Source organism: Ranitomeya imitator, chromosome 1, assembly GCF_032444005.1.
Source record: "Ranitomeya imitator isolate aRanImi1 chromosome 1, aRanImi1.pri, whole genome shotgun sequence".
Lineage (NCBI taxonomy): Eukaryota > Metazoa > Chordata > Amphibia > Anura > Dendrobatidae > Ranitomeya > Ranitomeya imitator.
In genome coordinates, this window is record NC_091282.1 from 1,037,360,621 (window position 1) to 1,037,372,822 (window position 12,202).

A 12,202-nucleotide genomic window follows, 5' to 3' on the forward strand; every position below is an offset into this window, starting at 1 on the left:
TCAGGCGGGTTCTGTTAATCATCTCAACTATTAGACATTTTTGGATGTCTGCGCTGAATGATCAAGAGTATTAAAATACTGTACGTAAAATAATAACTTCTGCATCCTGTGTGCACTTAATTATACATGAACAGAAGTACTGACAGGCCCTGTGGAATAACCAAACTGACCGGCAGCATCTAGAATTCTGTTGCGCTGTTCCTCTGTTATTCCTCCTGGAAATGTATGAATAAATTGAAAACTATGTTGCCACTCTCTCATCAAAGTGGTATGACCCTAAAGACTCTTGACACTGTCTAATCATCGTTGGCTGTGTTAAGGCCGCCATACACATTATGGCTAAAGTCCATGGAATCTGGCAATAACGGGATCCATCAGCAGTCTAATGGGTATGGGTGCCTCCCAACTCTCCCCTAACAGATGATGTCAAGGGAGAGAAGTACCTGCCTAGTTGCATTTCCTACAGCGGATCTCTAGAGATAAGCTGCCGCCAGATGAGTCTGGCAGTGGCTCTTTCATAGAGAATACAGGGCTGAACCAGGCGCTCCTGTGTATTGAGGAGTTGGGGGAGATAGCGGTCAGCCCACAGCTTTCTGATGTGTATGGGGAGCTTCAGACTGTGTGTAATTATGCCTTTCCCGGAGGAACAATAAAGGAACAGCACAACAGTGTTCTCAGAAAAGGTGCTTCAAGATTTTCATCTCAGTAAGTGCTCATTAGAGCAGACGAAGCATTCAGTATATAGCCTGGGTATTGTCATCAATCCAACCATCAGGAAATTATGCAGGAGCTTGTCATAATTGAAATCTTTACATTTGTAGATATCGCCTCATTCAGGATCAACGTCTAATGTGAATGGTCTTCCTGACGCTCCTTATAGTCCTGAAGGTAGGTTTAGTAACACACTGATGCTTGACCTTCCAATGGCCACTTATTATATAAGTGATTATATGAGTCATTATATCTGTAAATGTGTGTGACACTGCCGCATTTTCCCGATTTATAGAGGTAATAGTTTTACCTTTGCTATGTAGGGGCAGGTGTATACAATCCACGGAGAGAGGTAGCTCCCATATAAATCTCACAATTAAATGTAACCAATTTTTTTTAGATGTCTTTCTGTTTATTAGTGATTTGGTTCTATACTACGTAACTAATAGTAATATCAGTGAATGAACAGTAAGGCTGACTTTTATATCCTCTATGTATTAGGACTTTTCCATATAACGCTAGAAACTATACAGGTGGAGAATTTTAAAATGAGTTAAACTTGAATATTAAAATGATAAAAGTAAAACCGTACAAACTGTGCAAAAAAAATGAAATATAGATATTTTCTATGTTGCAATAAAGGGAACCTGTCAACAGAAAAATGCTACTAACCTGCGGATATGGGGTTAATCTGCAGGTTAATAAGGCTACTTTCACACTAGCGTTTTCTGCAATCCGTCACAATGCGTCGTTTTGCAGAAAAAAAAAAAAAGTGCTTGCAGGATGCGTTTTTTCCCCATAGACTTGCATTGACGACGCATTTGCGACAGATTGCCACACGTCGCAATGGATGCGTCGTGCTTTTGCGGACCGTCGGGAGAAAAAAACGCTACATGTAACGTTTTTTTTCTCCTGACGGACCGCTTTTTCCGACCGCGCATGCGCGGCCGGAACTCCGCCCCCACCTCCCCGCACCTTACAATGGGGCAGCGGATGCGCCGGAAAAATACATCCGCTGCACCCATTGTGCAATGCAGCAAACGCTAGCGTCGGAATCTCTCCCCGACGCATTGCGACGGGGAGATTCCGACGCTAGTGTGAAAGGAGCCTAACATTACTAATTTGCGTCTGGACTTAGCTGAATGTTATAGGGAGAAAATTTACTTTATTCTCCCGGCAGCTTTCAGGTTTTTGGCACCATCGCTGGTTCAGTCACCACTTTGAGTACACAGAGCAGTGGCTGTAACCTCTGGCCCTGACTGACAGCAGGCGCCAGTGCAAAGGGAATGTCAGTCGGGGCCGGGGGCGCGGTTACTGCCGCCGATGTGTATACTCAGAGCGGTGACTGAAACGGTGTCAGTGCCACCTCCGTGACTGAAACCTGCACGCTGCCGGGGAAAATAAAGTTTATCTCCCATCATCGTTCGACTACTGTAAGTGCGGGCAGGTTAATAACGCTATTAACCTGCAAATTAACAGCGTTTTTTCTAGTGTTTTTTTCTGGAATATGGCACACTGTTGTCCTTTGTTTTCTAGGCTATAATGGTAAATTAGGTGATATATAGCTTGTTATTTAGTTCTAAATTTTGAAGTCAAATATAAAGCACAACAAATGTGACACCAGATCATCCTTGCCAAAGCAAGGAAAGCGCTGTGCTACTGCTGGTGAAAAGCTTTAACCTAACAAAATAAGTATTAAAATGACCTTAAAATTACCTCCTTATCAAGAACCCCCCAAAAAAATAAAGCTTATCCTTAGTGTCAACTATAAGTAATAGGGTAGAGATCGTGGCGCGATGTTTCACCAATATTGTGTGACGCTTGTGGCGTATTTGGATGTGATATAATACAGTAATATTCAGTTACTACCCAAACCGATCAATCTGTGATTGCACATATGGTATGTAGCATATCTAATAACTAATATGTATTTTGCTTAATAAGAAAGTTGTAGGAATTACATGCTGTATCATAAGTAACAACTGATTATTTGCAGTAATAAACTAATAAGCTGTTTGGTATGGTGTATTATATTTCACAATTCATTTTTTTCCCTCAAGGACTTAATGGAAATAGGTATCTTGATGCTTCCATAATCCTGGAGAAATATAAAATAGGGAAAGTGATTGGAGACGGTAACTTTGCTGTTGTAAAAGAATGTGTTGAAAGGTGTGTATGATACATATCTTAAACTTTGTTTTTGTTATTGATACTTTTCCATTGTAATGTAAATGAATTAGGCACTCCTAGTGTCAATGTGAACTTGAATAGAGGAAAGAAATGTTTTTGTAAGCTTGTCTCCATTTAGCATGAGAGCGTTTCATTCTACTTTTATCTGAAGCCCCCATCCATACCGTGGTGATGCCTGTGCAAAAGCAGTGGTTGAAATTCATGCAAGAGAAAGAACCGTATGGATGTGAAGTGGATAGGGTGCTAATGTAAAACAATACCAAGCACAGTGCCAGCCACAATTATCCAGTAAATCAAGGTTACTTTAGAGCAGGGGTCCCCAACTCCAGTCCTCAAGGCCCACCAACAGGTCATGTTTTCAGGATTTCCTTTGCATTGCACAGGTGATGCAATTATTACCTGGGCAAGATTAAGGAAATCCTGAAAACATGACATGTTGGTGGGCCTTGAGGACTGGAGTTGGGGACCCCTGCTTTAGAGCACTCATCAGTGTCCTGAGGGCACCTAACTAGTGACACCAGTTTGAGAAGCTCTGTCCTACACTTTGTCCTTTCTTTCCCACAGAGCACAGTGACTGTTCATAGATGCACTACATGGATAATAGTGCACTACATGGATAATAGTATTGTGAGACCTACACATTAAAACTTTAGGAGCTCGTTAGGCATCCCATTCTAAATCCACAGGCGTTAATATGGAGTTGGTCCCTCCATTTACAGATAAACCTGCTTCCACCTTTCTAGGGATGCTTTTTACAAGCGTGTCTGTGAAGAATATTAAAATGTGAAAGTCATCAGTAGTTGATACCTTTTATTGGCTAAGGCCATGTTCTCACGTTCAGTATTTGGTCAGTATTTCACATCAGTATTTGTAAGCCAAAACCAGGAGTGGGTGATAAATACAGAAGTGATGACATGTTTTACATGTTTATTTTATATTTTTCCTCTGAATGTTCCTCTCCTGATTTTGGCTTACAAATACTGATGTAAAATACTCAATGTGTGCACGTGATTAAGAGAGCCGAGTAGTCTCGAAAGCTTGCTATTTGTTACCTTTTTTTCAATAAGCCATTAAAAGGAATCAACTACTGAGCACTCTCAAATTGTAATATTTTCCTATCCACTGTCTAACACGGTGCAATAATATATTATTTCTGAATCAAATTATATCTGGGAATTTTTTACCCATTCATCCAGAATAGCATTTATACGGTCAGGCACTGATGTTGGGCGAGAAGGCCTGGATCGTAGTTTCCATTTTAATTGCCGTAATTCCAAAGATGTTCAGTGGGGTTAAGGTCAGGGCTCTGTGTGGCCAGTCAAGTCCATCCACACCAGACTCACTCAGTCATGTTTTTATGGACCTTGCTTTGTGCACTAGGTCACAGTCATTGCTGGAGCAGAAATGGCATTCCTCAAACCATTCCCACAAGGTTGCAAGCAGACATTTGTCCAAAATGTCTTTCCATTTTGAAGCATTAAGATTTTCCTTCAGTGGAACTAATGGGCCTAGGCTGAGGCTGACCCCTGGAAATCATCCCCATTGCATTATCCCTCATCCTCCAAACTTTATAGTTCACGCAATGCAGTCAGGCAGGAAGGTTCTCCTGGTATTTGCTAAACCTAGACTTGACCATCAGACTGCCTTCTACAGAAGCGTGATTTGCCACTCTACAGGAACATACACGATTCTTGTGTTCTAGTTTCCAGTAGAGGTGTGCTTACACTACTTTATCCAACTCTTGGCATTGTGCCATAGAACTGCTCGGCCATGGAAACCCATGCCATGAAGTTCGCGCACAGTTTTTTCATGTGTTGTTGCTAGTGTAAGTTTGGAGCTCTGCAGTTAGTGAGACAGAAGACCGTTCTCGAATTATATGCACTATATGGTCTGATGCTTTATGGCTGAGTTGCGGTGATTTCTAAACTTTCACTGATCCTGGAACATTTAGGAAGGAGAAAGTTGACAAACTTGTTACAATGGTGGCATCCTATTGCAGGAGCACAAAATCGACCCATTCTTTCACAATTATTTGTAAAGGCAGACAGCATGGCAAGGGGCTAGATTTTATTCATCTGTGCCAATGGAACTGGAAAAAACTAAATTCAGTGATTAAGACGCATGTCTCAATACTTCCCACATAACGTATTTGCTTGATGGACCATCATGTTGCACCAAAGTGTTGGTTTTAAGTGCATGCCCTAAGGTTCTGCATAGTTTACTTTTGGTAAAACTGGTTAATGTAACAGTGTATCTTTATACTCATCTCTGTCAACACTTTTAAATAGGACGTGTTTGTTGTGCGGTGTCAAAGCCCTAAACCAATGGAAAGCGTTCTGTGTCTTATATAAAACAGACTGCATGAGTCACAGGCCCAGCTTCTGACACGGAATAATTCAGAAGTGATAATTAGTGGCTGCTTTGTAACAAGAAATACTAATTTAAAACAGTATTAGCATCTTCTGTCTGTTGTTACTTTTTATTGGATGGGATTTTTACTTCCATTATAAACACAATAAATTGAAATTACTTGTGTGGTGGCTGAATTTAGGAAAAATGTCACATTTGAAAGACACACTGTTTCATACTATAATAGAGATTTTCCCTTCTTTACAGATCAACAGGAAAAGAATACGCATTAAAAATTATAGACAAGGCAAAATGCTGTGGAAAGGTAATCCAGGTTTTAGTGCTGGCAGTTTGTTATTTATTGGTGATATTTAATGTTTTGTAACTTCATTATAATGGTATTCCTAGCCTTGATTTATAGCAAATACAAGGGATATGTCATAAATGTCTGATGCTTGCCAACCCCACCTCTGGGACCCTCACCTATGTGAGAAGCCGAGACATGCGAGACCACTAGTGCTCTTCACATTATCACAGGTCCCATATGAGGCACCCAGGCAATAAATGGCAATGCTCATTTATTATGTGGATCTTTAGTGTTATGTTATATAGCGGCTTGCAAAATATTCACCCCCTTTGCTTTTTACCTCTTTTGTTACATTACAATCTGCGTATAAATATTTTTGGCATCGAATTTGTGCATGATGCATCAGCACTAAATACCGTATATACTCGAGTATAAGCCGAGATTTTCAGCCCATTTTTTAGGCTGAAAGTGCCCCTCTCAGCTTATACTCGAGTCATTGTCCCAGGGGGTCGGTGGGGGAGGGAGAGCGGCAGGAGTAGCGGCTGTCACATCATACTCACCTGCTCCCAGCGCAGTCTCTGCAGTCCCTGCTTCTCCGATGGTCTCCGCCAGCTCTTCCTGTTTTCAGCGGTCATGTGGTACTGCTCAATAAAGTAATGAATATGGACGCGACTCCACTACCATAGGCATAGCACGCATATTCATTACTTTAATGAGCGGTACCACGTGACCGCTGAACACAGGAACAAGCTGCCGGCGCACGCCGGAGACTATCGGAGAAGCAGGGATTTGCAGAGAGACCGCTCCAGGATGGGGTGAGTATGACGGGGGAGGGTGAGCCATGCAATATTCACCTGTCCCCGTTCCACTGCCGGGCTCTGTCTTCCGCATCCTCTGGCTGTGACGTTCAGGACAGAGGGTGCGATGACGTGGTTAGTGCGTGCCCTCTGCCTGAACAGTCACTGCAGAGAGCCAGAAGACACAGCGGTGTGTGGCGGTGGAATGGGGACAGGTGAATATCGCAAGTGCCGCGGGCCTGAGCCAGTGTCGACTCCCACACCTGGCCCCCATAGAGCTCCGGTGTCCCCGCCTGCTCAGGATGAGAGGTATGTCTTTTTTTTTTTTATTTAATCGCAGCAGCATACAGGGCATATGGCATATTATTCTATGGAGCATCTTATGGGGCCATCAACCTTTGTGCAGCATTATATGGGGCATAATATTCTATGGAGCATCTTATGGGGCCATCAACCTTTATGGAGCAGCATATGGGGCATATTATTCTATTGAGCATCTTATGGGGCCATCAACCTTTGTGCAGCATTATATGAGGCATAATATTCTATGGAGCATCTTATGGGGCCATCCTTAACCTTTTATGCAGCATTATATGGGGCATATTTTAACATGGAGCATCTTATGGGGCCCATCATAAAATTTGTGGAGCATATTTTTTGTATGAAGCATCTTTTTGGCCCATCATGAACTTTATGGAGCATTATGTGGGGCATATTTTGTATGGAGCATTTTATGGGCCCAACATGAACTGTATGGAGCATTATATGGGGCTCCTGATTCAATATGGATATTCAAAACCACTTAACCTACTGATGTCTCAATTAATTTTACTTTTATTGGTATCTATTTTTATTTCTCAAATTTACCAGTAGCTGCTCCACTTCCCACCCTAGGCTTATACTCGAGTCAATAAGTTTTCCCAGTTTTTTGTAGCAAAATTAGTGGTCTCTGCTTGTACTCGGGTCGGCTTATACTCGAGTATATACGGTAGTTTAAGTTGGTGAAATTAGGAAAATATAGGCATAAATTAGATTTAGAGGATCAAATAACTAAAAATTGGCATATGTGCTTGATAGTCTTACAAAGCCTGAATTTTCAGATTTTGGTTAAACTTAGACTATATGTTTGCAATTACTAAAGTCAGGTATCAATGTCCTCCAATTCAATGGTACAGTTTTTTTACTTTACTTAACCCATTTAGATGATGCTATCCTATTGTACAATTAGCCTAATGCTGTAACATTTGATAGCTTGAAAAAGTAAGACTCTTCAGGACACTTGAGCAGTATTTTTGGCCTTTCACTTGCTACTTCTTATCTTGAGTTACTGATGATGTTAGGGTATCGTCACACAGTGGCATTTTGATCGCTACGACGGCACGATCCGTGACGCTCCAGCATCGTAACAATATCACTCCAGCTTCGTAGACTGCTGTCACACTTTGCAATGTACGACGCTGGAGCGATAATTTCATGACGTATGTGCAATGTAGAAGCCGTTGGTTACTATGCGCACATCGTATACAATATCGTGCACATCTTTGTTACACCATGCGATCATGCCGCCACAGCGGGACATTAGACGACGAAAGAAAGTTTCAAATGATCTGCTACGACGTACGATTCTCAGCGGGCTCCCTGATCGCAGGAGCGTGTCAGACACAGCGAGATCGCTGGAACGTCACGGATATATATCGCTGGAACGTCACGAATCGTGCCGTCGTAGCGATCAAAATGCCACTGTGTGACGGTACCCTTACAGAGTGTCTGTAAACCTCTTCTTGTTTGCTTTTCTTCTCCTGCATCTGCATGGTTTTTAATATTTGCAACTCACGTAAACTTCATTGCATTCTATTATGGTTTGGATTTTTTTATATATTCATCATAATTTCATCTTGGATACAACTGTCAACACCAGATTTTACATTGACACATACTTTTCCTTATCTTCTCAAGATGTTATTTAGGAGTGGACAATCCCCTTAATTTTGGTAAAATAATTTTCAGATGTTGTAGAAAATCATATTAAACCACTCGTTTCAATCCCTTTTATCAGAAAATTACGTGTTTTTTTAGTTTCTGTACCTACTGCATAGTTTTTCATTCTATTGGTGTATTTTGCACCCAGTCTCTATAGTCAATAGCACAGTACTGTTTAATTAACTGGTTATTAAGAGGCGTATCGGTATACAAAAATTCCCAGGTTTAGCAAATCTGTTGTGAATTCTGTGGCTGAATTCACTCCTGTGGTCACAAGTGGTACTGCAGTATCTTGTTAAGTGGAGGGGTTATGCTCAGGAAGATAATTCCTGGGTTTTTGCCTCTGATGTCCATGCTCCAGATCTTGTTCGTGCCTTTCATGTGGCTCATCCTGGTCGGCCTGGGGGCTCTGGTGAGGGTTCGGTGACCCCTCCTCAAGGGGGGGTACTGTTGTGAATTCTGTGGCTGAATTCACTCCTGTGGTCACAAGTGGTACTGCAGCTTCTGGGCTTCCTCCCTCAGGTGTTCTGGTGAGCTCGTTGGCTGCCTTGTTATTTAACTCCACCTGATTCTGTCTTCCTTGCTCCTTTTCAATGTTCCAGTGTTGGATCTGAGCTTCTGGATCTTTCCTGTAGCCTGCTGCTCTGCTTAGATAAGTGCTTCTTTGCTTTTGTTGCTGTTTTTTCTGTCCTGCTTGTCTATTCGTTTTTGCTGGAAGCTCTGAGACGCAAAGGGTGTACCGCCGTGCCGTTAGTTCGGCACGGTGGGTCTTTTTGCCCCCTTTGCGTGGTTTTTTGCTTTAGGGTTTTTTGTAGACTGCAAAGTTCTCTTTGCTATCCTCGCTCTATCTAGAATATCGGGCCTCACTTTGCTGAATCTATTTCATCCCTACGTTTTGTCTTTTCATCTTGCTAACAGTCATTATATGTGGGGGGCTGCCTTTTCCTTTGGGGTATTTCTCTGAGGCAAGTCAGGCTTGTATTTCTATCTTCAGGCTAGTCAGTTCCTCAGGCTGTGCCGAGTTGCATAGGTAGTGTCAGGCGCAATCCACAGCTGCCTTTAGTTGTGTTTAGGATAGGTTCAGGTATTGCGGTCTACAGAGATTCCACGTCTCAGAGCTCGTTCTATTGTTTTTGGGTTATTGTCAGATCACTGTATGTGCTCTGATTACTGGCACACTGTGTTACTGGATTGCCTTCATAACAGTACAAGGAGCCAAACTAATGATTCTCAATAGAGGGAAAAAAGAAGTTCTGACATCATTTTTTTTTCTCAGCTCTGTGTTCAGTCTTTTTTTTCCCCTAGACATTAGGGTGCTTCAGGACACAGCTGTGGACATGGATATTTAGGCTCTGTGCTCTTCAATGGATAATCTCGTTATAAATGTACAAAAGATTCAAGATACAATTGATCAGAAATCTATGCTAGAACCAAGAATTCCTATTCCTGATTTGTTTTTTGGTGATAGAACTAAGTTTCTGAGCTTCAAAAATAATTGTAAGCTATTTCTGGCCTTGAAACCTCATTCTTCTGGTAATTCAGTTCAACAGGTTTTGATTATTATTTCTTTTTTGCGCGGCGACCCTCAGGACTGGGCATTTTCTCTTGCGCCAGGAGACCCTGCATTGAGTGGTGTCGATGCGTTTTTCCTGGCGCTCGGATTGCTGTACGATGAGCCTAATTCAGTGGATCAGGCTGAGAAAAATTTGCTGGCTTTGTGCCAGGGTCAGGATGATATAGAAGTATATTGTCAGAAATTTAGGAAGTGGTCAGTACGCACTCTGTGGAATGAATCTGCGCTGGCAGCTTTGTTCAGAAAGGGTCTCTCTGAGGCTCTTAAGGATGTCATGGTGGGTTTTCCTATGACTGCTGGTTTGAATGAGTCTATGTCTTTGGCCATTCAGATCGGTCGTCGCTTGCGCGAGCGTAAATCTGTGCACCATCTGGCGGTATTGTCTGAGATTAAACCTGAACCTATGCAGTGCGATAGGACTATGACCAGAGTTGAACGGCAAGAACACAGACGTCTGAATGGGCTGTGTTTCTACTGTGGTGATTCCACTCATGCTATTTCTGATTGTCCTAAGCGCACTAAGCGGTTCGATAGGTCTGCCGTCATTGGTACTGTACAGTCCAAATTCCTTCTGTCCATTACCTTGATATGCTCTTTGTCATCGTATTCTGTCATGGCGTTTGTGGATTCAGGCGCTGCCCTGAATCTGATGGATTTGGATTATGCTAAACGTTGTGGGTTTTTCTTGGAGCCTTTGCGGTGTCCTATTCCGTTGAGAGGAATTGATGCTACACCTTTGGCCAAGAATAAACCTCAGTACTGGGCCCAGCTGACCATGTGCATGGCTCCTGCACATCAGGAAGTTATTCGCTTTCTGGTGCTACATAATCTGCATGATGTGGTCGTGTTGGGGTTGCCATGGCTACAAGCCCATAATCCAGTATTAGATTGGAAATCCATGTCGGTGTCCAGCTGGGGTTGTCAGGGGGTACATGATGATGTTGCATTTTTGTCTATTTCGTCATCCACTCCTTCTGAGGTCCCAGAGTTCTTGTCTGATTATCAGGATGTATTTGAAGAGCCCAAGTCCGATGCCCTACCTCCGCATAGGGATTGTGATTGTGCTATCAATTTGATTCCTGGTAGTAAATTCCCTAAAGGTCGTTTGTTTAATTTATCCGTGCCTGAACACACCGCTATGCGCAGTTATGTGAAGGAATCCCTGGAGAAGGGACATATTCGCCCATCGTCATCACCACTGGGAGCAGGGTTCTTTTTTGTAGCCAAGAAGGATGGTTCGCTGAGACCGTGTATTGATTACCGCCTTCTTAATAAGATCACTGTTAAGTTTCAGTATCCCTTGCCATTGTTATCTGACTTGTTTGCTCGGATTAAGGGGGCTAGTTGGTTCACTAAGATAGATCTTCGTGGTGCGTATAATCTGGTGAGAATCAGGCAAGGAGATGAATGGAAAACGGCATTTAATACTCCCGAGGGTCATTTTGAGTATCTAGTGATGCCGTTCGGACTTGCCAATGCTCCATCTGTTTTTCAGTCTTTTATGCATGACATCTTCCGTGAGTATCTGGATAAATTCCTGATTGTTTACTTGGATGACATTTTGATCTTCTCAGATGATTGGGAGTCTCATGTGAAGCAGGTCAGAATGGTTTTCCAGGTCCTGCGTGCTAATTCTTTGTTCGTGAAGGGATCAAAGTGTCTCTTCGGTGTGCAGAAAGTTTCATTTTTGGGGTTCATCTTTTCCCCTTCTACTATCGAGATGGATCCGGTTAAGGTCCAAGCCATCCAGGATTGGACTCAGCCGACATCTCTGAAAAGTCTGCAAAAGTTCCTGGGCTTTGCTAATTTTTATCGTCGCTTCATCTGTAATTTTTCTAGCATTGCCAAACCATTGACCGATTTGACCAAGAAGGGTGCTGATTTGGTTAATTGGTCTTCTGCTGCCGTGGAAGCTTTTCAGGAGTTGAAGCGTCGTTTTTGTTCTGCCCCTGTGTTGTGTCAACCAGATGTTTCTCTTCCGTTCCAGGTCGAGGTTGATGCTTCTGAGATTGGAGCAGGGGCGGTTTTGTCACAGAGAGGTTCTGGTTGCTCAGTGTTGAAACCATGTGCTTTCTTTTCCAGGAAGTTTTCTGCTGCTGAGCGTAATTATGATGTGGGCAACCGAGAGTTGCTGGCCATGAAGTGGGCATTCGAGGAGTGGCGTCATTGGCTTGAAGGAGCTAAGCATCGCGTGGTGGTATTGACTGATCATAAGAACCTTACTTATCTCGAGTCTGCCAAGCGCTTGAATCCTAGACAGGCCCGTTGGTCGTTATTTTTTGCTCGCTTCGATTT

General features: G+C 42.7%; 1 protein-coding gene across 4 annotated transcripts in view; it reads left to right on the forward strand.

Moving 5' to 3' along the window:
- Positions 1-12,202, forward strand: part of DCLK2 (doublecortin like kinase 2) — a 197,323-nt gene that overhangs the window by 121,822 nt on the left and 63,299 nt on the right. For all 4 annotated transcript variants that reach the window (XR_011316970.1, XR_011316971.1, XM_069744050.1 and 1 more), the window contains 3 exons: positions 822-888; positions 2,772-2,880; positions 5,518-5,575. Coding sequence is in view for 2 of the 4 variants with exons in the window: in XM_069744050.1 (XP_069600151.1) it covers positions 822-888; positions 2,772-2,880; positions 5,518-5,575 (234 nt within the window). In the remaining 2 variants the exon portion in view is untranslated. The remainder of the gene's footprint in view (positions 1-821; positions 889-2,771; positions 2,881-5,517; positions 5,576-12,202) is intronic.